This window comes from Cervus canadensis, chromosome 10 (assembly GCF_019320065.1).
Source record: "Cervus canadensis isolate Bull #8, Minnesota chromosome 10, ASM1932006v1, whole genome shotgun sequence".
Lineage (NCBI taxonomy): Eukaryota > Metazoa > Chordata > Mammalia > Artiodactyla > Cervidae > Cervus > Cervus canadensis.
Window position 1 is genome coordinate 40,787,779 of NC_057395.1, and position 27,600 is coordinate 40,815,378.

Here is a 27,600-nt window from a genome sequence, read left to right on the forward strand (position 1 = left end):
CACTTGGGGATCTAGGAGGTGGACAAGGTGAGCATGTGATAGGTGGCAGGCATTGCAAAGACTCAGTATATAGTATAAGCTGCTGAATTAATGAAGACAGGATGTTCTTGAAGCAGAGGGTGGCCTGACCCTCACCCCAGGGACTCTGCCCTGACTCTGACTTTAACCCCTTCTCTCCTCTCTTCCAGGCCATGTACATGTTCTACGCGCTGGCCATTGTGTGTGACGACTTCTTCGTCCCCTCCTTGGAAAAGATCTGTGAGGTACATGTTTGAGCACTGAAACTGTTCCAGCCTCCTCCACTGAGGTTCTGAGGAGCTCTGCATGCTGCTGGGCAGGAAGGCCAGGCACCAGCATGCTTCAGAGCCGTGGGAAGTGGTAGTCCAGAAACTCACTGGTCTGCTTAGAGTTTAGGTGTGCCCATGCTTGCTGTTTTGGGTAGTGCTTAGTCACTCAGTAGTGTCCAACTCTTTGAGACCCCATGATTGTTGCCTGCTAGGCCCTTCTGTCCATGGGGATTCTCCAGGTAAGAATACTAGAGTGGATAGCCTTTCCCTTTTCCAGGGGATCTTCCCAACCCAGGGATCAAACCCAGATATCCCACATTGCAAGCAGATTCTTTCCCATTTGAGCCACCAGGGAAGCCCAAAAATACTGGAGTGAGTAGCCTATCCCTTTTCCAGGGGATCTTCCCGATCCAAGGAATCGAACTAGGATCTCCTGCATTGCGGGTGGATTCTTTATCAACTGAGCTACCAGAGAAGCCCATGCTGATCCATATCTGGGCTTTAACCCTTCCGACCAGCTCTCCCTGCACCATTTGGCGTAACTCGAAATGCAGTTTGTGTTCTGTTCCCACTTTCTTTTTCTTTTAAGTCTCACTCTTCCTTCCTCCTTCCTCCACCTTCCTCCCCTCCCTTTCATTCTGCTGCCATAACCCTCCCTCATGATTCATGGGGTCCTCGAAGAGTGAGAAGTCTTCAGCCACACCTCCACCACACTTCCTCTCTGTGCATGTGCAGAAATACTGCAAGCAGGGCCCCAAAAAAGCAAGACAATGAAAAAACTGGCTGCAGAGACCAGGAAAGGGTCTCTTCAAAGTCAGCCCAGGGGACGCCAGGGCCGATTATGTCCCTTTTATCTGAAAATATTTAGCATATCCAGAGCTCTTTCAATTCTCTTGCTTCTTTCATCTCTTTTTCTGATTTGAAACGTAGTTTTCTTTATCTGGAAGCTTTCTGCTTTATTTTTAATTCAGAATCCCGTTTTCAGAAAGTGTCTGTCTCCCAGGTGCACCTCCTGTCTGTTCCTTTACGTTGCCCTCAGCCTGGACTGTCCCTCCCCACTGTGTCTGAGTCACTGGGTCTTGGGGGACAGTGGGGAACAGAAGTTACATTTCCAATAAGTTCCCAGGTGATGTGCTGGTCTGGAAGCCACACTTGAGAACTACTAGCTTAAGAAGTTTCTTCCACCTCCTGAAGTCAGTCAGTTTTGTGTACTTGAAAGAGAATCATCCCACAGCAATCCTAGAGAGACCCCAGGAGTGGGTTCCTCTGTACAGTGGAGGTGGGAGAAGGGAAGTGAGAGAGCTGGTTTCTGAGATGGATGGATGGCCAGTGTGGAAGCCTTTTGTCCAAAGCAACTTAACCTGAGAACAGGGGCACCTGGTGGAGAAGAGGGGGAGGCACCGAAGTACCAGTAATCAGGGTCATCTGTGGTCTCTAAAATCCACCAGGAGCAGTTTAGTCCTCATACAAAGCCAACCACTCTCGTTACCACACATTGTTTAATAGCCAAGTTAAGACCTCGTGCTGGAAATGTACGTGCAATTGTGCAGAATGTGTTCTCCACTGGGGACACACATGGCACCTGTGAGCACAGCCCTTGGGGAGGAATCAAGGTGAAATGTGGGTGTGATCCTGGCCATCACGGTGCCTGGGGCTCAGAGAAGCTCCAGAGTGAGACCTGTGGACAGGTGAAGTGCTGGAGCTGGAGATGCAGAGAAGAGGGAATTGACTCACCTTGAGATCAGGGAAGGGCTTGTGCAGGGGCAGGGCGGGAGCAGCAGTCTCAGTGGCAGTGTCTTACAAGGACAGATGTAAGCCAAGAGTCCGAGCAAGACAACTGAGCTGGGAGACCCAGGGATAAGACTCAGTGTGTGGGGAGCCCTGAGGCTGCCCGGCCCAGACATAGGAGTTTCTCAGGAGGAAGCTGGAAAGCTTTTGATGACTGTTCTGGTGGATGGAGAGGGTCCCAAGGCAGGAAGTGCTCCCCCAACCAGCTGGTGATGCCAGGACCCAGTGAGATGTGGCCAGAGCTGACGTGAATGAGGGGTGAAAGAGGGGAGGTCCAGGAGGAAGAAGCAGTGTGATGAATGAAGCAGAGAGAGGAACAGGACATGTATGAGCCCGGGGGTGGACTCCACAGCTAACGCCCCAGCGGGAGCCCGAGCTAGAGTGGACACTGCAGAGTGAGGCTCACAGCTCCTGGCGAGCCTGGGCAAACCAGCCATGGACCCTGAGCACTGCTGGGGTACCTGCCCAGGGAGACGGGATGCCCGGCCACCCTCACGGCCACACCTTTCACCTTCAGACAGCCGCACCTCCATCTTAGGGTCTTCTCAGAACCACCTGCAAAGTTTACTGTTCAGTCAAGATCCAGGGAACCCAGGTTTCCAGGTCAAAATGTTCAGCAGGGCTCCGCGGCAGCCTCGGACGGGTCGGTGGAGCCAGGGGCCTTCACCGAGGCCGTGCTGCCCCTCAATGGCTGAGTGGGGAAGTGCGGCTGTGGTGCTGCTGGGAGAGGGACCAGGGTCCCTTAAGCTGGGATGCCCAAGGAGCCGCCTGTTTACTGACAGCCAGCAGCTTCCTTTCTGGGCCAGGAGTGGATGCAGAAAGGCTTCCCATGCCACCTCCCCACACCATCCAGCCTCAGTTCACATGTCTTCTTGCAAATCACCTTTTGGGTCAGCAAGCAAGGTAACCTGGAGAGCTCGTTGTGTGGATCATCTCGGCAGGGCTCACCATCTCTTTCTACTCATTCTCACTGCCCCCCATTCCCTCTACCCCAGGCTTTGAGGCTGCACTGAGGATGGGTGATCCTCCCCAGCCCCAAATCCTCCGTAGCCTCCCAGACTCAAGGCTCAGAAACTGGTTACCATGAGCTTAATTTAGCCTGAGAACATCAGCAAGATAGTGAAAAAAGTCAGAATCTTTTACATAAAAATGTGGATTTGGGCATCTCTATAAATAGGAATATTTGGCAACATAGAGGCAACTGAGCTTTTAAATAGGAGGGAAAGGCCCACCCTGCTTCGCAAGACCACCCCCTCCCCCCATTATCTCTGCAACCCCCCAGGCATCTGGCTTGGGATCCCTGGATCTTGTCAGAGCCTTTACTTGGAGGGAGCATGTAGCTGCCTCCCTGATACTGCCCAGAGAGGAGGTGTGGCCCAGCTGGGGAGGAGGGGAAGCTGAGGAGGAACTGAGCTGGGACCTGGGGAGTCACGGTCGCTGCTGTTCCAGGAGAAACCCGACTCACCTGTGTTTTTGCTCCCCTGCAGCGCCTGCACCTCAGTGAGGATGTGGCGGGAGCCACATTCATGGCGGCCGGCAGTTCGGCCCCGGAGCTGTTCACGTCGGTCATAGGTAGGTGCCATCCTGAGGAACATCTCAGCTCTGTCCTCCCTGAGGAACGAGGGCTCTGGAAACAGGAGCCCAGAATCCCCAAGGGGAAGAGCGCCAGCCTTCCCACTGCTGGAATGGCTGTTTTCATCTTATTAAAATGGTATTTTTGCTTTGCATGAATGGGTCCCAGACCCAGTTCCAATGGTCCTGTGGACAGAGGCTCCAATAGAGATTGGAAAGTTCTCTCCAACCCTTGGCTGTTTCCTGTAGATCCTGAGAACAGTCTAACTAACACTTAAAAAAACTCCCCCACATATACGTGGAATCTAGAAAAAACGGCATTGATAAAGATACTTGCAGGCAGGAATAGAGATGCAAATGTCAAGAACAGAGGTGTGTCCATGGGGTGGTGGGAGGAGGGGAGGCTGGGATGAATTGAGAGAGTAGCATTGACATGTATACATATTTGGGTGTAAAGCAGATAGCTAGTGGGAAGCTGCTATATAGCAGAGGGAGCTCAGTTTGATATTCTGTGGTGAACTAGAGGGCTGGGATGGGGGCAGGGCGGGAGACTCAAGAGGGAGGGGATATATATATACATATGGCTGACTCACTTTGTATTATGGCAGAAACCAACACAGCATTGTAAAGCAACTATGCTCTGATAGAAAATGAATAAATAAATAAAAATCTCCCCCCTCCGCCCCGCACCCACTTTGGATACAGCCCACCACAGCAGCCGGCTAACCTCGGTCTGTGTTTCAGGAGTCTTCATCACCAAGGGTGACGTGGGCGTGGGGACCATCGTGGGCTCCGCTGTGTTTAACATTCTGTGCATCATCGGCGTCTGTGGGCTCTTCGCGGGGCAGGTGAGACTCACGCAAAACGTAGCATGGTGGGCCCCTTGTGGAGGTGAGGCAGCGGCCTGTCTCCCTTGAGCTCACCCAAGGGCCAGTGGTCTTGGGTGGGGTGACATGGGGTCTCATGCCTGAGAAGCTGGCCCAGCCAGGACTGGAAACCCAGGCAGCGTGATTTGGTCTCTGGGCCAGTGAATCATGGAGTTCAAGAGCCACGTGAATAGGTAACCAGCCTGCAGATCTGAGGGTGTCACCCTCATTTTGCTGTGTTACTGATCTGAACTGGAATGATGTAAACCAACCTTAGGAGTGGAAATGGACTTAATGGGATGGAGGGAGAGGAGATGACAGATTGTTTTTCTTCACTTGTCACAGTTTGGGGAACATTCTCTCTTTTTCTATAAGGATCAAACATTTGACTTCTGTGTCCACTTGAGCTCACTTTGGGGGTCATGAGAGGCTTTGCATACCTGCGTTTTATCTATAGAGACTATTCCACTGCCAGAAGGTGTCATGGGGCCCGTGTGCATCTGGTGTCTGTCTTGGAAAATCTGGAGAAGACACCTGATGTCACCACCATGTGAGGCTGCCTGGCATCTGCAGCCTTGAAGTGGCAGCTGCAGGTTTGCAGCCAACCCCCTTCCCGGCTGACTCTGATGCCCTAATTTCTTTTGTAGAAAGATTATTCAGAAACACAGTCCTGAGCTCTCTGCCCAAACAGCCAGGACTCCATATCTTCTAGGAAAAGCAACTTCCAGTAGCCCGTGAGGCTCTCCCACTTACAGTTCTGAGGAACTTGGGGACCCCACCAGCCCCCTCGCTATGGAGGAAGGATGCAGGTTCTGCTGGAAACAGCTGGTTGGTTTGTAGGGCTAAGGAACTTCCTGCAAACCTTCTCCCATATCCTTTCCCAGATCCTGGCTGGGGGCACCCAGCACCACCGACTCTCATGTGGACCCCAGAGTCTCAAAGGCCGGCTACTCCCTGGCACCACTGCCCCCCCTTACTGCCTGCTTTTCATTCCCATCATCTTCATGCCAAGTGGTTTGTCTGGGTCGCCTGGTTGGTTTGTTGCTTCTGGGTACAGGCAGAGGGACACCTTGATCCCATCGGGTCGGCTGCAGAGCCCACAGCTGGATGCTTACCCCCAGAAGGGGCTTCTGGACAGCTGGGTCCATATGTGGTGATCAAGTTACACCTGATTTGCTAGGCTGGATGTTTTCTTTCTTCATCCTTTCATTCCGTTGTCTCGTCTTAGATTTTATGGGCCCGCGACATGGTATTTTTTAGATATCTTGTAAATGTAGTTAGTACCCCCAAAAAGTGAGTGCCCGTCTTTGCCTTTGGGGCCGTTTGTACTTCCCTGGCCCCCGCCTATGCTGGCCACCCTCTCATTGCCTCCCGGAGATGAACAGTCACATTCCGCAGAGCCCGCGGCTGTCCCCGCTCTCTTAATTAGCATCGTCACCATCAGCAGTAGGAGTAGTAGCTCGGCCGGTATTAGTGTTGTCACTAGTTCATTAGTCATTTGTACCTGAAGCTTGATGCAAAGTCAAGCCCAAAGGGGGAGAAATAATGTAAAGAAATGAAACACATGGCTGAAAAGTGCCGAGTAAATGCCACACGACTAATTACATAGGAGGTGGGCTGAATGCACTTATGTTTCATAATTTATTAGCAATGCGGTTAATCACTGGCTTGGTGAGAACACCTGCAGAAAAGACACATTGCTTCCTGAGCTTCAGCAAGTGCTGGGATCAGTCACTTCGCCCCCCTGGTAGGGCCTTGCCAAGCTCCTCTCACATGATCAGCGGAGAAACACCAACCACGATGGTGTTAGAGGAGCTGGGTGGTGATTCCGAGGCTGACCTCCCTCCTGACTCTCCTTGTCCTGTGCCCACTTGGAAAGTTCCAGCTCTCTTTTTCAGACCTTTGTAGAATCCCGGAAGTCTTTGCAGAGGGAGAAAAAATGATGTTTTGGAAAGAACATGAGCCCAGGGATCAGATATGCCTGGATCTGAATCCTGGCTCTGCCATTTGCTGGCTATGGAGCCTTGGAGAAGTTATGTCACCTCTCTAAGCTTCAGTGTTCTCATCTGTAGAGTGGGTACAAAGACATCTACCTCTTAGCATCACTGTAAGGATGAAACAGACCTTGTTCAGCAGTGCTTGGTCCACATGGTACACACTAGTACAGTCAGACACCATTATCAGCTCTGAGAAGAATAAGGTTCCCTGGGGTCACTGTCTCCAGATTCCACCCTCGGTCACTGCAATAATTTGACCTACCCATTGGCAGAACTTATTAACAATACAATCTACAAACAATGCTGGAGAGGGTGTGGAGAGAAGGGAACCCTCTTGCACAGTTGGTGGGAATCTAAGTTGATACAGCCACCATGGAGAACAATATGTTGTTATTTAGTCGCTAAGTCATGTCCAACTCATTTGTGACCCCATGGGCTGTACCAGGCTCCTCTATCCATAGGATTTCCCAAGCAAGAATACTGGAGTGGAATCCTGGAGTTGCCATTCCCTTCTCCAGGGGATCTTCTCAACCCAGAGATCCATCCCACATCTCCTGCATTGCAGGTGAATTATTTACTGCTAAAACAGTAGGGAAGCCCATGGAGATTTCTTTTAAAACTAGAAGTAAAGCTACCATATGATCCAGCAATACCACTTCTGGGCTTATACCCTGAGAAAACCACAATTCTAAAAGACACATCTACCCCAATATTCATTGTAGCACTATTTATAATAGCCAGGACATGGAAGCAATCTAGATATCCATTGACAGGTGGATGGAGAAAGTTGTGGTACATATATATGATGGACTATTAAAGTGTGAAAGTGAAGTCGCTCAGTCGTGTCCAACTCTTTGCGACCCGGTGGACTGTAGCCTACCAGGCTCCTCTGTCCATGGGATTCTCCAGGCAAGAATACTGGAGTGGGTTGCCATATTACTCAGCCATAAAAAGGAATGAATCTGAGTCAGTTTTAGTGAGGTAGATGAACCTAGAGCCTGTTATATAGAGTGAAGTAAGTCAGAAAGAGAAAGACAAATATCGTAGATTAACATTTACATATGGAATCTAGAAAAATGATACTGATGAACCCATTTGCAGGGTAGCAATAGAGACTCAACATAGAGAACAGACTTGTGCAGCCAGCAGGGGAAGGAAAGGGTGGGACGAATTGAGAGAGTAGCATTGAAACATGTGCTGTGTGCTTAGTCGCTCTAATATGTCCAACTCCTTGCGACCCCATGGACTATAATGGGGTCCACCAGGCTCCTCTATTCATGGGGATTCTCCAGGCAAGAACACTGGAGTGGGTTGTCATGCCCTCCTTCAGGAGATCTTCCCCACCCAGGAATCAAACTGGGGCCTCCTGCATTGCAGGCGGACTCTTTACCAGCTGAGCCCAAACATACATATTACTATATGTAAAATAGATAGCTAATGGGAAGTTGCCGTATGACACAGGGAACTCAACGCAGTAGTCTGTGACAACCTAGAGGGGTGGGATGGGGTGGGAATGGGAGACAGGCTCAAGAGGGACGGACATATATATACTTATGGCTGATTCATGCTGATGTATGGCAGAAACCACCACAACTTTGTAAAGCAATTATCCTTCAATTAAAAAAAAGTTAAAAAAAAAATCATTGAACAACCACAGGATGCCAGTAGGGAGGAATGGGAAGGTCGGGGAGAAAATGAGAAGCAAGATGAGGTGTTGAGGATTCCCTGTTGGCCCAGGGGTTAAGAATCTGCCTTCCAATGCAGGGAATGAGGGTTCGATCCCTAGTTGGGAAGCTAAGATCCCACGCATGTGTCACAACTCGAGAGTCTGTGCTCCACAGCAACGGATCCTGCGTGACATAGTGATGATCCCGTGTGCTACAGCTAAGACCCGACACCGCCAAATAAATGAATGAGTAAATTAAAAAAGAAAAGATGAGGAGGTGTTAGTAGGAAGACCTCAGAGGACTGGTCCTGGTCCCTGTGCCTTCTGATCGCTGGGAGGAAAACCAACTTCGGTGAGACACAGGTGCTGCCTTATCTACCGAGAAGCCCTCCTGGGCAGTGGAGCTGGGACAGAGGAAGGTGGCAGCACAGGCCGGACTTTGGGAATTGAGCTGATTCATCAATCCAGTCAGGGGGCTCACTTGGCAGCGTCATTTACGTTGCTCCGCACTTGCATTTGCGGGGAGAATTACCAGTGTGCGCCCGTGGGCTTCTCTAATGGTGTCCTCAGCGTGAAAGGCTGTTTGTGACCCAGTCTGCTCCCCATCTGAAATTAAAGTGATTCAGCCATAAGGCTTGAGTTTCTGTCTCAATTAGGGTTTTGATGAATTCGATGTAATTGAATGTCTGCTACTTTTGCAGTTTGCGAACATACCCAGCGCCTTGGAGTTCGCCTAAGGTGCTTTGGGGACTTCTATGGGATGAGAAAGAAATTGCTTCTTGGAAAGTAGCTTATGGAAAGGTTCTTGGAATCCTCACAAGACATGTAGGGGACTGTGGTCCTAAAGATTTTCTTTATTTAAGAGCAAAACATAATAACAAAGACAGAACACCGAGATCTGGAGGCAACACAGTAAATGTATCTTACGTATTGTATTGAAAGAACTGTTGCCAGTTTTGCAAAACAACATACTTGTGAATTTAAATCTCCCATTCAGAGTTATGTTAAGCTTTCAAGACATAAGCAGAGACAGGCAGTAAACAGTCTAACTGTATCCCAGATGCAGAACTCTCATATTCCAGTTATTACAGGCTGGCAGAGGAGCCCCTCATTCCTCTCCCGGCATCCTAGAAATGTACCTGATGTCCTCTGGTGAGGTCCACCTCTTAGTGGCTGGGTTTGCCTTCCTTCTGTGAACACCTTGCTAGCCCCAGACAGGACCCAGAGGTGGCATCTCTGAACCAAGACCTGCCTGCCTGCGATTGGGTTTCCCCAGAAGAATCTAAACAGCAATTTCAAATTCAAGTAGTTTATCTAAAAGTTGATCTCAGAGACTTCCCTGGCGGTTCAGGGGTTAAGTGCTCCAGTGCAGCAGCTGAGGGTTTGATCCCTGGTAAGGGAGCTAGAATCCCACATGCCTCCTGGCCAAAAAGCCAAAACAGAAAACAGAAACAATTTTGTAACGAATTCAATAAAAAACTTTAAAAATCGTTCACATAAAAAAAATAAATAAATAACACAATAAAAGGTGATCCCAGGACAGGCCAGCCAGGCAGTGGGGGAGTGAAACAGGCAGGCGAAAGCAGCCCAGGGCTGTGTGTCCCCAGCAAGTCCCTGGTGTGGGCGGCTGGGATGGCTGCTTCTGGGGGCCAGGAAGATAACATAGAACACAGCCTCCAGGTTTCCGTACTCAAGGGGTGGGAGCAGGGGATTTATCCACCAGCCTCCCCCGTCATTGCTTAAGGATTGCCTTTGAGGGACATTAATTCCGTGACCTTCCAATTTACTGAGCACAGGCAGGGTGGACTTTGGAGTCCAGAGAAAACCCCTAAGCAAGTAGACTTAGGAGGCTGGCTGTTGGAAGGACCTGAAATGGTAAAAGGTGGGGAGATATGAGTGGGGTCCATAAAGCATGGCTTCACACTCAAAACAGCCTTCAAACATAAGCCATCCCATAGGTCTCACCTCCAGCTCACAGGGAGGAGATACCAGCCTCAGTGCCAGGCTCCCTCCTAGGAGCTCAGGGCCAGGACAGCCTGCTTGCAGGGAATGTCCTTTGTGTCCAAAACAATAGCTGCCATTCTAGGCAGTCTTTGCTTCCACTTGGGATGCAGAAGGCCTGAGCTCCCTAAAAGTGCAAGGAGAAATCTGGATAATGTAAAAATCATATACAGGGATATCAAGGGACAGTGGAGACCAGAAGAGCTTGATGGACAGATTTCCAGAGAGAGGAGCCCATCCTACGTGAGCTGTAAGACCTGGTGGGTCTGGACATGGAGGAGCAGCAGGATCCAGAAGTTCACTGGATAGAGACAAGTGAGCCAAGCAAGGGTAGACAAAGGTGGGATCCACTGGCGTCTGACCATCTGAGACAATAATGATTTGATCCCCTCACCCCAGATTTGCTGAGAAAAGTGGAAATGAAGGCAGGGTCGATAAACAGAAGGAAATCATTTCCTCTGCCACACTCTCCTGAGACCCGAAATGGATGGATGCAAAGGGAACTGAGAATTTGAAATGCCAGATCAGATTCTGATAAGAACTGGGAGACTGGTCCTTCCTTGGGAAGCTGGATGGTGTTGCGCTGAGCCAAAGTGGGCTGCCACTCAGCCCTGGTCGAACGAAGCCAGGCTGACCTCTGAATAATCACCTCCTCCCTGTGCCAACAGGCGAGAGAAGAACTGGAGGTTTCCAGAGGGAAAAGAACCAGGCTTATTCCTCAGCTCTCACTCTTCTGTACATAATTTCCAGGATGCAGCAGTAAGTTACAGGACCCATGAAGAGGTAGGAACAGAACTCATAACCAAGGAAAGACCGCAGCAGAAGTAAACCACAGATGATCCAGATAAAAGAATTAGCAGAAAATCATTTAAACCATCTCTGTTAAATAGGGAAAGGTGGGAAGAATAAATGAGGGTGGTATATTTCAGCAGAGAAATGGAAAGAATAAGAAAAACCAGATAGATGTTTTATATATATATATATTTACAGTAAGTTCCTTACATATAAGCCTACAAGTTGTGAACTTTTAAAGATGTGAATGTGCCTTTGCATGTACAATCACATAAGTTAGTTCACATGTCTGGTGTATAGTCGTGTGAGTGCACCCTCAATGCGTGGTTGTGCTTTACTGGACGGTACTGTACAGAGCACAGTAGTACCGTATCTTTATTTCAAGCTCAGGACGTCCAGAAGCAAGCGTCAAAGCAGGGGTGATGTCACTGGTACTGCCAAGAAGCACTAATTAGTAACAATCGTCACTTGTTAGTTGGGTTCCCAGGCTAACTTTGTTGGACTTATGAACAAAAGGGACTTAGGAGCGCTCTCTCAGAATGGAGCTTGTTCGTACGTAGGGAACTTAACCGTATTGAGTTTCACCAAAGTGCAGGCACCACACTAGATACTTTATAAGTATTTGTAGAAATGCATCCGCTGACTTTTAAGATAGCGTCATCCTCATTCACAGACAGAGGCCTGAGAAGCTGGAGGCAGGGGGCAACCGTGAAGTAGTTAAGCCTGGATTTGAGTCACGTCTGCGGACTGTCAAATCCACTCTCTTTTCACATGCGGAACTTACGACTCAAAAATTCCAGATGTTATTATTGAGTTCTTATAATTATCCCTTAGCTTGTGAGTGTTCCTTAGAAATGTTGAGTGTAGGAGACGGAACAGGGGCTTCCCAGGTGGCGCTAGTGCTAAGAACCCACCTGCCAATGCAGGAGATGTAAGAGATGCTGGTTCAATCTCTGGGGCAGGAAGATCCCCGGAAGGAGGACGTGGCAACCCGCTCCAGTATTTTTTCCTGGAGAATCCCATAGACAGAGGAGCCTGGCCTGCTACGGTCCATAGCGTGGCAAAGAGTCGGACACAACTAAAGTGACTTAGCACTCAGGCACGCAAGAAATGGAGCGAAGCAAGGAATGGCCATGTCAGCACCATGGTGGTGACCGAAGCTGAGTGATGGAAGAACTCAACCCAACCAGTGCTCAGCTAGAAGCTTCTCTCATAATCAGATGACATCCTCCATGGTTGGGTTTACAATTCCCCCAAACAGACAGGGGATTCAGGCTGATAAATACAGTGAGAGGTCTACAGGCCACCTCAGTTACCTGTGCACCTTGGTTTTTGGCTTACTGTATCCCAGACAAAACCCAAAAACACACCACCTAGCAAATTCCTGTTCAGAGAAGCATCCAGTCTCCCCAAGAGGCTGGGAACTGAGGACAGGCAAGGCTGAAGATCTCACACCACGAGTTGCCGAACCTAAAATTAGGAGCTGTAGGCCTGCCATCCCCTGCTAGAGTTGGGGTGGGGGGGAAGCTCAAGGAATAGGAGTGATCCATGGAGAAACCAGGAGGGGCCAAGTGCAGGCGGAGGCCCTGCCCAGGAGGCAGGATGCTCTAATGGGAGAATTTGTGGTGCAGGAGTAGACCAAAGCCTGGGTCAGGTCCAGCTGGGGTGGTCCCTGGATATTCTACCACATTCGAGTACAAGAGAGTTTCTCCCAGGGTCATTTGCAGGCCACCTGCCTTAAGAGGATCTTGTTGAAAGCAGATCCCCTGTCCTCGTCCAGAGCAGGGGAGGAGGAACAGCTATACCTGCTTGAGACCCATCTGCAGGCTCAGCTCTACTCAGTCCTTGGACCAAGCTTGACCTTGGGCAAAGGGCAGCCCCCCTTGGGCAGTTGGTCCAGGCAGCGTAAATGGTCCCCTCTGGATGCTCCTGTCCTATGACTATCTGTCTGCTCAAGGCTGTCTCTCTTATGTTCCCTGGTATCTTTTCCTCGGTTGTCCCCTCCATTCCCCTACAAGGCCAGGTCCCAACAGAGCCCCACACCTGATCTTCCCCTGATAGACCCTGTTGTTCCTGGCCCAGGCTCCTTTAAGGTCACCCACACAGCTCTCTGCTGCTCCACCTCAGTGGCCTCTGCGTCCTCATCCCAGCTCTCTGTTCTCACTTTAGCTTGGCTCACAGCACTTGTCCGTGGATTGTTCTACTTCCTTGAAATGATCCCTGGAGATCAGAACCCACATCTAGATTAGGTAAGAGGTTTTTGGTTTCAGGTAAAAAAAAAAAACCCCAGCTCTAACTTGGTCTCTTAGAGGGTGGGAATTTATTTATGTCTGAAAAATACAGAAAACTGGACATCAGGCATGGTTTCATCAAGCCTCCAGCCCCATTTTCTGTGATTCTCTTATCACTAATCTCTTTTGTTCACTTCCACGTAAATATTTTTCTTGGGGGCTATATCAGTTGCAGGCCTCATATACACATTTCACACTGACTAGGAAGAAGGGGCATATCTCCCCACACTTCATCCCCATGGCATCATCAAACAAAAATCTGATTGGACTCAGGTCACCTGACCATCCCTGAACCCATCACTGTGGCACGGGAACTAGAATTGCCCAGTTGGCTTAGATTACTCAGAAACCAACCACGCTTTCCTCCTTCTCCCCAGAGATAAGACTATGATCAATTCCACTCCACATACGTAGCCATTGGTCCCTGGTTATCATAGAAAGCAGTTAAATGACTACAGAACAAAGCCTGTGCAGTATCTCATGTTGCCTCTCTGGCTATGTTCCCTGGGCTAGTGTGACACAGACAAATGTGTACAGATCTATTACAGATCCTTGTGTGGACACTGATTTCATTTCTTTGGGGTAAATAAGACAGGAGTGGGATTGCTGGGTCATATGGTGAGTATGTTTATAAGAAACCACCAACAGACGTTCAAAGTGGCTGAAACCCTTTTGTATTCCCACCAACAGGATGTGTATTCCCACCAACAAGATGTGTATTCCAGCCACTCTGCATCTTCTCCAGCACTTGGTACTTTCAGATTGTTGTTCTGTTTTACTTTTAGCCATTCTAGTGAGCACACATGGCACCTCACTATGGTTTTAACTTGCATTTCCCTGATAAGTCATGATGTTGAACGTCTTTTCATGTGCTTCTTCCTTGTCAAGCATACGTCTTGTTTGGCAAGAGTCTGTTCAAATCTTTGCCCATTTAAAAAGAAAAATTATTGGAGTACAGTAGATTTGCAATGTTATATTAGTTTCAGGGGTACAGCAAAGCGAATCAGTTATACACATACATATATCCACTCTTTTTTTAGATTTTTTTCCCATCTTGGCCAGTACAGAATATTCAGTAGAGTTCTCTGTGCTATATGGCAGCTTATTATTAGTTATCTATTTTATATATAGTGTGTGTATATATATATATATATATGTATATCAGTTCCTATCTCTCATTTATCCCTTCCCCACCCCTTATCCCTTGGTTTGTTTTCTGCATCCATGACTCTACTTCAGTTTTGTAAATAAGTTCATATGTATCCCCTTGTTTAAGATGTGCCATTTTAAGTGGGGTTTTCACCCTCTTACTCTAAAGTCCAGCGGTCTGTGTACCATGATGCTTGACCATCCTTCAGAGACATTCTGTCCAGTTTATCTTCAGATCAGTAAAGACTAGGGCTGTTACAGGTGCTTTAAAGTGACTGTGGCCTTGTTTTGTCACTTATGTTGGATGCATTTGAGTTTCTAGGAGAGGTCCTTGGAGAACTCTCTCATCCTGTGGGAGAAAAAGGCAAGGTGACTTCCCTTTCAATGTACAAGGAGCCCAGAACCTTACAGCCATCCATCCCAGAGCCACCCCAAGTAGAAGGTCCATCTTTAGACACACGTGTCTTTGTGGTCAGGATCATGCCCAAATGGACTCCACAGCCCCCGTGCTGCCTATTGTCCAGCCAGGACCCCCGCCCCACAAGCAGCTGACCCGGGTTGATGGGTGAATGCAGTAGGGACAGAAGCCCTCTGGCTGGCAGATGCCTGCTTTATCGTGTCTCTTTCAACAAGCATCCTTAGCCGTCAGCCTGTGCCTGGTGCTACTCTCATGTTTGAAACCCCTCTGATCCTCACAAGAACCCTCCTAAGAGGACAGTGTTTTTGCAAAAGAGGAAACTGAGGCTCTGAGGGACCAAGTAACCTGTCAGTCACAGAGCCGTGAAGTTGTGAGGAGCTTAGGGCTCCAGGGGTCCTGAAAGCCCGGCAATGAAAGGTTCCCCCTCAAGCCCAGCTCAGAGGCCTCGTGCATTAAGCTCCCTCCACACCACAGCTGTGCTCCCATTCACAGCTCAGTGCCTTTGCGTTCCCACAAAACCTGCCTCACAAGGAAGCAGAGGCTGTGATCCAGTGAAAAGGGAAAGATGGGAATTCCTCCTCACCCCAAATTAGCATATATAGCATCTCCTGAACTTCCACCCTTCTGGTGGGTCTGGCATCTTGAGTCCCTCACATCCACTCCTGAGCCCCCTGAAACTGCCAGGTGGCCCCAGGCCCCCTCAGTCTGGGCACCGAGACCCACTTGCCAGCACACAAGCCCTTAGTCCATGAGCAGAGCCTGCACACAGAAGATGTGAAGAAGTGGGGAGGTGAAGAAGTCCAGAATGTGAGCAAGTAGTGACCGTGTGTGTGCAGAGGACCAGGAAGGCCGCTGTGTCTCTTCCCACAGCCAGATGTTCCCCCGAGCACCCCGCCTGCCCTCCTGTCACTCCACATACACAGGGCGCTGCAGATTCTGTGACCGAACTGATCAGACTTCATGCTTCTAGTGTGAGCAAGTGTGGTTAAAGTGTTCGTGGTGGGAGCCGTAGCCAGCCCCCATAGCCTGAGGAGATAGAGAATCACAAGCCTGTCTTTGCACAAAAAAATGTAAACTCGAGGTGTTGGTTTCTTCATATTGTCACCTGTGAATTCAAACCTGTGGTAGTAGTCCATGGATCGGGTTCTGGGGGAAATGTTTATTATATTCCCTCTTTGGGCAGTAAGTCCATTCATTGATTCAGCAAATGTTTCTGAGTATCTGCTACGTACCAGGCAGTGTTGTAGGCACTAGAGAGACACCAGTGAAGAAAGGATAGAGTCGGAGCAGGTGATTATCTGTTGGAGTATTGATTATCCAACAGAAATGAAAGATCAGTAGACAGATGTATAGATGGATGGATGGACTGAAGGAGAGAGAGGGATCAAGATTGTCTGACAGTGAACAGGGAGAGAGCATGTGTGTCCAGGGGTGGCCAATGCTGTAGAAAAGTAAAACAAAGTAAGGATTATAGAGAGTGTGGGAAAAAGAGATATTGATTTATAAAGCATTTCCAGGGAAGGTCCCTCTGCAAGCGTTGATAGTTTAATGGAGTGAGAAAACACTACTAAATCCCACTCCATAAAGAAAATGGCACCAAATAAAACTTAAAAAAATTTTTTTTTTGGTAAGACTCTGGTTGCAGGCACCGTTTCAGACATTTGAGTTCCTCTCTGAGCAGAGGAAACACGCCAGCCAAGCAGATAGACGGCCGTTACCTTTGGGATGCTGTAAAAGTCGGGTGGGCTAATCCCACAGGCTAGCACAAGGAAAGAACAGAGCCAAGGGCAGCAGGCGTGTGCGGTGACCAGCCCCCCTCATCCCAAAGATGATGGGGTGCGTGAAGATGCTGCAGAAATGAGGGGAGCGCTTTTCCACCGGGAAACGATCATGGCGCCAGGCTGTGAGGCCCTGAGAGCCCAGCCTCCCTCCCCCTCGTTCCCACTCTGTCCACAGCACCCGGAGGACTGCCCACATGTGGCTGGCACACAGTCAATCTTTGATGCATTTACTAAGTGACCCTTGACGCAGAGAAGGGGAGGGTCAATGTGTGGATCAGAGATAGCGTTCACAAGGCCCCGTAGCCTGACACAAACGTGCCCAGGAACTATCTGACCAGTGCCTGGGGCGTTAGACGATGAGTGGACACATGTCACCACCTGCCGCTGGGTGCCCCAAAGACAAGGTGGATTGAGACAGTGGGAACTCTGGACAGAACTTGAGACACAGTCTTGAAACAGAATTATTGATGTTCTGAGGGTCTCCACTCGCTGCCTTTTATGTGCATTCACAGGACACACAGAGATGAACAGGGTAGGAAAGTCCTGGCTCTGATAGAGCTCACAGACCAGCAGGGGGACTCAGGCAAGGAGCATGGAAGCCAATAAAGGGTCAGATCGTGGTACAAAGAAGAGACCTTGAAGGAAATGCCGTGGGCAATGGGATGGGGGACCTGTCGGGGAGGAGGAGGAGCAGCTCTAGGGAAGTGGTCTGGGAAAGTGTCACAGAAGAACCCCAATTTACAAAGGCAGCACTGTATGGAGACCTGGGAAAGGAAGCCCAGGGAAGGAGTAGTTGGGTGTTCAGACAGAAACAATCATGGCATTGTTGAGGGTCAGAGAAAAGGCCAACTGGGAGCCTAGTGTGCAAGGGGGAGGGGCATAGATGGGAGAGAGCTCGGTGGGAATGGGTCGTGGTGGGGATCGGGTGCTGTGGGAAGCCATGGGAGGGCTCTAAGCTGTAGAGTAACATCTGATTTATCCTCTGGCAAAGTTTGCGCTGATAACTCCTTGGAGAAAGGAACCTGATGGTGACAAGATGGTGGTGGGGAAACCAGTGATGAGGTGAGAGCTGAATTCTGGGCACTAAATATGAGAAGATGTGGTTGTTCTATTTAGAATATTTTTGGAGGTGACATCGAGAAGATTTGCTGGTAAATTGGAAATGGGGGTCATCAAATGAGATCAGTCAGGGAAGAGTCTGGGATTTTTGTCCTGAGTGATGTGCATGAGTCCTGACTCTACAAATGAGAATGATTCGGTCTTGAGAAATTTGGAGAGTGAATTTTCAGAGAACAGTCAGCTCATTATCAAACACATTCTGAGGTCTCCCACCGAGTGTCAGATCTAGAAACTTGGTAGGGTCACTGAGACACATTGTGAGGTGGTTTCTCGTTGAAAGGTTGGCTGTCTGTTACTCACCAGCCACTTGGCCTGGAGGCTTCTGTCACAGAATGCCTGCTCAGCATCAGTGAGCAGCCCCCCAGCTCTTGCACGTGGAGCTTCTGCTCCTGTTTGGTGTCACTTGTGGGGAAAACCCTCATTAGCTCCTTCCAGGCTCCCAGACACAGGGATGTGCCCGAGTCCTGGACAGCACTGCCCGCCTTGCACCAGCCTGCCCCTGGGAATTTACAGCTGGCACCTAGGAGCTGCACAGACCTCCAGAAGTCGTGATTTTACATATGGTGAAGCCAGAACAAAACAGCTGAAATCCATGGCATGTAACCCGGTGTGGCTTGACCCATTGCATTCTCCATCATCTCCTTCCCTCACCCCTTCCCCCTGCCCACCCTCGGTCCAGATGAAGCCGGATTGTTTTATCAGCTCATACTAGGCTGCAGTGTCATGGAGATGTCCAGGATCTCTGAGTTCCTGACAAGCCATTTGAGTCTTCAGATTCATCAGGCAATAGGGACTTGGAGAATCAGGGTAGGTGACCATGGTAAATTTTGCTTTTTTGGTATGGGGGCTTTTTTTTTAATATAATAAAATTACTTTTCTAGTCTATTCTTGTTTATTCTGACCCATCTCCATTTGTTTATGTGAAGTTAGAATTTATTCCCTCCTGAACCTGAATCTCTAAAAGCAAGAAACAATCGTCATTAACCTTTTTAGATTGTGCACAGACCATCTGGGGCAACAGGGGAGCTCTGAAGGTCTGGCTTTGACAAGGAGAGTAAGATGGAACAGTGGTGGGCCTGGGGCTCACTGACTCAACCAAGGGGATGCTGCCTCCATGGCAACGAGGGGAACTCATCCTTCCCTGAAGTGGGTGTATGTGAGTGCCATTCCCTAGGAAATGAGAAACAAAACAGCCTCGTGGGCTTTATTTGTTTGTGATTCTTCTTCCAAGATCAAGCTATGGCTGCCATTGGGGTGTGGAAAGTTAGAACAGGGTACTCAATGTGGTAGCCAGAGGCTGGGAGACTCAAGCACTGACTGGCTCAGCTGTCAGATAACATCAGAGCCTTGGCTTTCATCATGGTCAGCGTACAGTAAACCTTATTTCTCCCCCATCTTGCTCTGCCTGTGGCCCCTGCAACGTGCAGCTTCTAAAAACATATGTCCCAGAATCCCCGTGGCATCTTTGCTTTTCTCCCCACCCCCCTTTTTTTTAACAGTATACAATTTTCTTCTGCTCCCTTTTTTATTTTACTATTTTTCATTTTTAATTAAAAACAGCTTATGTATTAATAGCTAATACACATTGGGATCTCAACTAAGTTAATACAAAATTATATGTAACTTGTTTTTAATCCTTCTATCAAACCCATGGTGAGGATGTTGTTTTTGTTCATTTTACAGATGAGAAAACAGAGCCCAGAGAGGGAGGTAGAGAAATTTGCCCCGGACCACACATCTAGGAATAGCAGAGTTGGAATCAGAACCAGCCAGACTTGTAGAATTTGCATTCTTAATCTCTGTGGGATTCTATAAACCCGTGGAGCAAAGCCATGCAGAGGCCCCCGGCCTCCTTGGAGGGTTGTAGAACTTGTCTCACAGTTGGAGGAAGAGACTGTCCTGGATTGTCAAGACAGCTCTTCTCTCTGGTCTAGAAGTACAGGGCAGGTCCGGGGCATCCTTTAAAACTCTTGTTTTAGAACCAGTTATAGAGAATGCTGAGATGGGTGACCCGGGGGGTCATCTCCAAGTGAGAACCACGAGGATGTCCCCTTTTGGAAAATGAGGCCCTTCTCTGAACTCTGTGTATATGTTGCCTGATTATGGAGTATTCCGGGATGTGGTGGGGAACTAAATGAATCCTAAGGCTCTTTCTATCCTCTATTCCTAAAACCAGCACAGCGTGGCCCCTTGGCGAGCGTGGCGCTTCTTCCCTGACACCAAGTGGGGAGGGATTCTCTTCCACTGTCCCATGTCGGCAGCACTATCCCTGAGGACTTTATCAGCCCCTCTGCCCTTGTTCTCCAGTCTCTTTTTTTAGAGGAACTGACTCTGTTTCAGGGATAAGAAGGTAAGATTGAGGGGACCACCAGATGAGTTCTTATTCACATAAGGGAAGCAAAGCTGAGGCATGTCCCGGGTAAAGTGTTCACTTTCCATCCTGGAATCTTTGGCTGGCTTGGCTTTGCTTGCATGACCTCTCAAGTCATGTTTTTCCCACAAAGCTGGAACCAGGGTCGGGGCAGGAACTCTGTGCTTTTACCCCAGCAGTGGGTCACCTCCCACCCTCTCGCCTCTCCTTGCCCCAGACTCCAGTCTCCAGAACCTACCAGCTCCACCTTGATAGACCCCACATGGGATTTAGAAGGAAAAGGTCCTTGGAAATAAGCAAGTCCCTGGCCCTGGTTTGGCTAGGGCTGGGGCTGAAATTATGTGGGTTTTGGTCTGTATACTCCTAGCCACAGCATAGCATCTGCCCATGGACCGTCCCCAATTGCAGAGCCAGGATGACAGTGCATGCAGACTTTTCACTTCTCCAGCTTCAGGGTCCCTGATGTCTCCCTGTTTCCAAAGAAAAGAACAGTATGGAAGTGGGGTCCGTTTTGTAGATATTTCTGAGGTTGTTTGCAGGCTTTCAGTGCTCACATTATCAAGCAAGCTCCATCAGAGATGGGATCAACAGACTCCATAAATAGTCCAAATGACTTCATATCTGTGACCAAGTCCTTTAGGGATCTGAACACCTGTCCTCCCAGCTGGCTGGCTGTTGTCAAACCACTTAGCCAGTATTTGAACTCAGGAAATCCTTTTGCCATCAGAAGGAAGAAGTTTCCTGGAGCTTGCAGGGTTTGGGTACATGTTTTCCCTTACAGTCTTTTTTTAAATTACTCATTAAGTTGCTTGTTCATTTCAGAACCGAGTGTGCTGGCGCCAGCCTTGGAGTCATGTACGCATACAGTCTGAAAAAACTCCTGTGACTTCCTGGGTGCTGGCTACAGCTTGTGTTCCTGCCAGGCTTGTAGAATTTGCATCCTTAATCTCTGGATTCAGTGGATTTCCAGAGGATTCCAGGGAATCCTCTAAGGGCTTCCTTGGTGGCTCAGACAGTAAAGACACCTACAATGCGGGAGATCTGAGTTCGATCCCTGGGTCGGGAAGATCCCCTGGAGAAGGGCATGGCAACCCACTCCACTATTCTTGCCTGGAGGATCCCCATGGACAGAGGAGCCTGGCCAGCTACAGTCCACAGGATTGCAAGGAGTCAGACATGATTAAGAGGCTAAGCACTGTCCTCTAAAGGGCAGCAAAGGCTTCTACAAGCCCTGGCGGCACCCTGTAGGCTAGAGATTTGCTCCATCAGTGCAGACATCCTGAGTGATAGTTCCAGTGCTCAGGGAGGTGATGCTGACAAACAGGCCCCCTGAGTTCTCCTGTTGACTGTGTCTAGTGGAGGGAAGACCAATGATAAACAAGGACCCAGTAAGTCAGCAAAGTAATTTCAGACAGAAATAGTCTGATAGTGAAACAGGGTATTGTCAGTGACCAGTAGGGAGCAAAGGGCTGCAGTGAGGCTGAAACCTGACCAGTATGAGGGAGGAGCCATGTGACAATCCAGAACCTTCCAGGCAGAATGCCGGTGAAGGGACCTGCTGGAGAGAGTGCCCAGGGGTAGAGGCAGATCTGGAATGGGCTCCTGAGGCCTGGTGAGGGGTTTGCTTCCAAACAGGACCATGTTCTAGGGAAATATTTGGGGGCGTTTTCCCTAGGGAGACATCACAGTGGGTGGAAAGGAGTCGGAAAGCCCGGTGCTACCTGCCATCTCTCCAGGTGTTAGATGCCATGTGCAGACATTGTAGCATCATCTAGGTGTGAGTCTCCACCATAGCCTGAATGCTGCGGGGGATTGGCTCAAAACCCCTGGTTGCTGGTCCTGAGGAATTGTACTCCACCCTGTTATCCTGCCTCCCACCTCCCTGTGACTTCAGTTCAGTGTCTCTCCCTTCCCTCGGCCTCTGTTCCATTCCTGAAAGGTGATGGATCCTTTAACCTTAGCCTCATTGTCTTGTTGCAGATCTCATCCTTTTCCCTTCATGTTCTCAGCATTCCCCTCTTCCCTGTTAGCATCTGGATCAGCTGTCCTCACTCTAGTATCTGCCTCCCCCACTCTGGGATGGTCATCCCTCCTGCCTTCACCCACACCGGAGCGCTTGGTCTGACCAAGGTTTATGGTATTTCCAGGTCCAAGAGTTAAATTGGGAAGTCCACTTTGAGTGTGGAAATATTGGAGTTTAGTTGAGCAGTAAGATGGTTTATTAGGAATAATAGATTGGAATATTTGAAGCTGAGACTGTCTGTAGAGCAGCCACTTTGTCGGTCCACTTTCCACAGTTAAGTAGCCACCTCTTCTGAGTTGTAATTTGTCAGATTTCTAGTAAAACCATGCTTCCTCTACTTCTGGGATTCTGTCCATGATGCTAAACTGAGTGTCTGCCATACTAGAATTGCCTCAAATCCTAGTGCAAGGGGGGCAGGCTTTATTGAGAACAAGGCACTGCAGTGCATTTTCTTATTTATTCCTTGTAGTAACATTTAGAACAGTTGGGAGAATGAAGATATTTGACAAATGTGATAGCCAGCCCCGAAGATAGCGTCCCGTTGACCCCAGGGTCCTGGTATTCAGGCCTTTCTGTCTCCCTCCCACACTGAACAAGCATCTTCCATGTGGTCACCTGCCATGTGACTGAGCTGCTGTAGACACAGCTCCTCCAGCTCCTGTAAGTCGTCGCATGGACTGTGGACCCTATTTAGTGAGACCTTGGGCCAGAGCAACACAGCTGAGCCACTTCCAAATTCCAAACCCTCAGAAACCCCGTGAGATAATGTTTATTGCGTTAAGTTGCTCAACACAGCAATGGGTAACTAATACAGTAAAAGTTACTCCAAATTTGACAGATGACAAAGCAGGCTCAGAAGTATCAGGGATTTCCAGCAAAATTTCCAGCAAATTCCACCAGGGAATCATGCCCCATCCATTTCACAGACAAGTCCACGCTCTTACCTCTTTACACAGCTGCCTGTGGCATCTGACTTTTGACAGACGGACAATCTCAGGAAAAAGCAACAGACCACACTGCCCTCATCTCAGTCCTGCAGTGGTCCTCGGCTTGGGGAGCCCAGAGATGGTGTGAAATGAGCGGTGTCACAGTTTATGTGAAGTATTTGCCTGAACCGTGCTCACCCAGTTCAGCCACAGCTAGCTAATGTTCAAAGACTTTTCACCCTGCTTATTTCTAGTTCTTTCTCATAATTTTTTAAAATCACTGAAGTCCACAGCTTGAATAGTCTATTTCCAATTAGGACTTCTACTAAGCTTTCTCCACAAAGAGGTCTATTCTCTTCCCCTTCCATCCACCCTTGCTTCCCTCCCTCTCTCTCTTTCTATAAAATGTACCCTTGCTGATAGAATTTCATAGCAATATATGAGTTTCAGAAACCGCTGTCATCTGATTCTTGGGATTTGCAGCAATTAATATTCACTGCCGTTAAAAGATGAAAGTTCAACCCCGCAGGCTGCCATTCACATCATCAGCAGATCTGCTCATCCAGAGGTGTAACATGTGCTGTCTTCTGTGGAGGAGACATTCTTTACAGCAGGGGCTTTCTGACATCTACCTGCAGAGCCTCTATTTAGTGACCTGATCTTTTAGCATCTTCCCGGTAAAAGACAAACCACCAAATTGTTTAAAGCTTCCATTTTCCCCACAAATCAGTCTGTTGAACTTGCCAAACCAAAGGAAAACGAATGCAATTTAATAGCTTTGAAAGGAAAACAGGCATTCTGCGTATGGGGCTGCTTTTTTCCCAGCTCCTCCATCCAGCGGCAGCTGGAAGCAGCAGCTAGGAGTTCGGTAGGACTTGAAGGAAGCGGCTGCCCTTCCCTGGCCCTCTTGGTTCTGAACAGCTGTGCCCACTTTCTGAAGCCTGTTCTGACACCCAGCTCGCATCCCTTGACTGGAAGTAGTCTTTTTTAAAGCCTGGAATCACCCTTGGGTGAGGCCTTATAACACCCCATCCACCCACCTAGTATGCTATTTGGCCCTGGTGAGCAATGCAGCAAAGGAAAGTTGGCCAAACTAGGCAGCATCGTGAGATAAAGCAGGCCTGTAGCATCATGCCCGTAACCACATGCTAACCTGAATTGGGGCAGGGGAGAGTGACTACTCACCTGGGTTCCCCGTAAACACGTTGCCCACCCGTGTGGGTAGACTTATCTTCTCCTATTTACTGCCTGCTAAGGACTTAGGGCTCCAGCATGGGGGAGAGTGACTTATATCATTCAACTGAGCTTCTTACAGCAAGGGTGATTCTGGCGGAGATTGGTTCAGGCATTGCCCATAGAAGTAATAGCAGTTGGTATTGATTTTACTTTTTATTCCATAGCTCAGTGTTTAAAAATTATTTGGTGCTGAAATGCAGAACACACATTTACTGTAAGGGATTTCAAGCTCCAATAAAGTTCCAAGACCTCTCATTGAATTTAAATCTGAGCGACTGCTGGGCAAATAGTATTCATTGGATTTTGCTGAATCAATCTTTAGAGCCCAAGGAAGTATGCTAACTAACCTCCTCTCTGTCCATGAATATAAATAGAAGACATATGTGCATCCCTCACTTATGGGAGGGAGATCAAAGGGGGCTGAGCATGTCGGACTGAGGGTGTGGAGGAAGACAGCCAGGGAGGTCCCGAGCCACAGGAAAATGACCAGGGTGGGCAGGTGGACGGGTGCTCTGGGGGTGGGGTGACTCGTCCACAAACGTGCTAGCGACTGTCCCATCATGAACGGAACCTCACTGCAGTGCTTCAAGCCCAGCCCGCTTCGGCCATTCCATGGCACGTGTGGGCAGTGTGTGGCCAAGCTGGGCTTTATACTCAGTCCACCTGTTGGTCCTACCCCTCTGCCGCCCCTCAGGGCCCTTCACAAATGAACAAAGAGACGTATATACCTGAAGGAGAGAGGGATGTGTCACCTCGTCCAGATAGTTATCCTCAAGGAAGCCACCAGAAAGCTGAGTCAGCTCAGAGATACTCTCTGAGAACCTATGACATGAGACTTGGCCCGTTCCCTGTCCCCACGCCCCAGCTGGGACCGATTCTTTAAGCGCCTCAAACTTCGGGGTGCAAATGCACAGAGCTTTTCCTACTGGGCATCCTCTTCTGCCCTGCTTTGCAAAATGCCTTCTTCCTCTTGGATCCCCTCGTCTCTCACCCCGCAGTGGGGACATCCCTCCCCAGCTGAGCTGCCCATAGTCCCATCTCCCCCACCTGATGTGGGACAGTCTCATCTGATCTCGACTTCAGCCTCCTCTGCCAGGCACCGCAGTCTCCATCCCTGGCCCAGGCTGTTCTTGGTCCTCAGGATTTAGTTTGCAAATGGGGTTCCAGACCGTTCCAACCCAGGTCCCAGGGGACAGCCTCCAGTTCAAAGTCTAAACCTTGAACTAAACTCTGCCTATTGACTATTATTCTGGTTTCTTTAAAGAACAGATGTGTGTGTGTGTATATATATATACACACACATATATATAAATAAATCATATATACTATATATGTAAAATCATATTATCATATATGTGTGATTATATATAATCATATATATATATATATACATAATCGTATATATAGATGAGATTTACCATGAGGAATTAGCTCACACTGTTATGGAGGCTGACAAGTCCCAGGAGCTACAGGGCAAGTCAGCAAGCTGGAGGCCCCAGGAGAGCCGATGGTGTAGGATACTCCCAAGTTCAAACGCTTGAGAACCCTTTGAGAGCTATTAGTTAAGTTCCAGTTCAAGTCCTAGTCTGAAGGCAGGAGGCCAGCGTCCTAGCCCAAAGACACAGGCAGAGAGAAAGAATCCTTTCTTCTTCAGCCTTTTATTCTCTTCAGGCCTTCAGTGGATTGGGTGAGGCCCACACACACTGGGGAGACAGTCTCAACCAGGAACACCCTCACATTTGTGCCCCGAAATAATGTTCAACCAAATATCTAGACATGTGTAGCCCAGTCAAGTTGACACATAAAGTCAACCATCACACCCTCCCACCCAAGCTCTCCAAGTACACTGAGTGCATTCCTTGGTTTCTGACACCCACAGTTTAAGCCTCAGCCTCACAGCAGACCCTCCATGCCCAGCCCATTGTCAAGTCTGATTGAGTCTTCCATCACAGCAGTACTTGTACCTGTCCTTTCCTTTGTAAGTCCACTGATACCAATCTAGCGCAGACCTCCACTCTTGGGCACCTGGACCACCAGAGGCCCCTCCCCTCTGACTTTATCCTCTCTTCCCCAAATCCATTTTCACAGTGATTAAACTTCCTGAACCTCCTCTTGATCTTGTCTCTTGCCTGCAGGGCCCACCTTCCGTGGTCATTTCCCGTTTCTGGCTGGCTTTCACTCATACCACACCTACAGCAGAACTGAACCAACCACTCATTGTGCCGGGTTTTACCTCATTCAAGAGCTTACACATGTGCTCTTCCTCCTGGCTGGAATGCCCTTCCTTATCTCTGTTCACTCCATACCATCTCCCAGTTGTGAAAGCATAGTCATTTTTATTCTACAAGTATGTATTAAATGTCACCTCCTGCAGGAAGCCTTCCATGGTTTCACCAGGTAGACATAATCTCTTCTTCAAACTCCCATAGCAATCTTTTCCGTTTTATTATTCATGTCTGCCAATGATCATCTCTAATAGACTACTAAACCTGTCTGTCCAAGCTGATTCTTCTGGTATAAGCTTCTTTGGTGATGGTGGTATGGGGGTGAGGGTGTCGAGAAAATACATAAACAAGTGAGTATTAATTAGCAATATGAGATCTAAATACAAGTTAAGGCAACAAACAACATGAAGTTACAGATTGGTCAATGATTCATTGCCAAATGAATGGTACAGTTTTCAAGATCCCAATGTATTTTTCTATGACATGAGTTAAAGTCAGCTCTTTGGTGTCTGTGTCTCCTGTCAGCACACACAGTTCTTCGAAGAAGCATAACTAAGTAACTTATTTTTGCAAGTTAGCAACACTTGCTGCATGTTTCTGGTGTGCTTTCCTTGTCTCTGTAGAATCACCATGTCACAAGAAGGCTTCAGGAAAGAAGAGTGAGGATATGCTTGCTTTAAAGGCACAGAGAGAGAGTACCGTGTGTAGCGGAGCCTGGGGTCCTCACTGGTCTGCCTCTGGTGTTCATTAACCAAGTCCCTGCTGTGAGCAGTTTGCACAAGGAAGCAAAGTTGCCAAAACACACAATGTTCACTAATGAGCCAAGCACTTGAAACAACTGCCCCTCCCATGTGCCTTTCCATATTTAACAATAGCATCCTTTCCCACCCGATACCTCAGCCTCTGTGTCCAGTTTATGGGGACTTGTTAGATGTTCCGACATCCCATAAAAATGCAGGTTTCATGAAGCTGACGTGTTGGAGGATTGCTCACACCTCACTCGCAAAGTCATTAAAATAAATGAGGGTCTCCCTGTGGAGGGAGAAAGTGAGACAAGGATGATGACACAGGCTCTATAATCCTTCCAAAAGA

General features: G+C 48.6%; 1 protein-coding gene across 1 annotated transcript in view; it reads left to right on the plus strand.

Moving 5' to 3' along the window:
- The window catches only part of SLC24A3 (solute carrier family 24 member 3), a 422,665-nt gene that overhangs the window by 320,273 nt on the left and 74,792 nt on the right, over positions 1-27,600 (plus strand). The window contains exons 4-6 of the mRNA XM_043478401.1: positions 189-263; positions 3,563-3,647; positions 4,392-4,495. Coding sequence (XP_043334336.1) covers positions 189-263; positions 3,563-3,647; positions 4,392-4,495 — 264 coding nt within the window. The remainder of the gene's footprint in view (positions 1-188; positions 264-3,562; positions 3,648-4,391; positions 4,496-27,600) is intronic.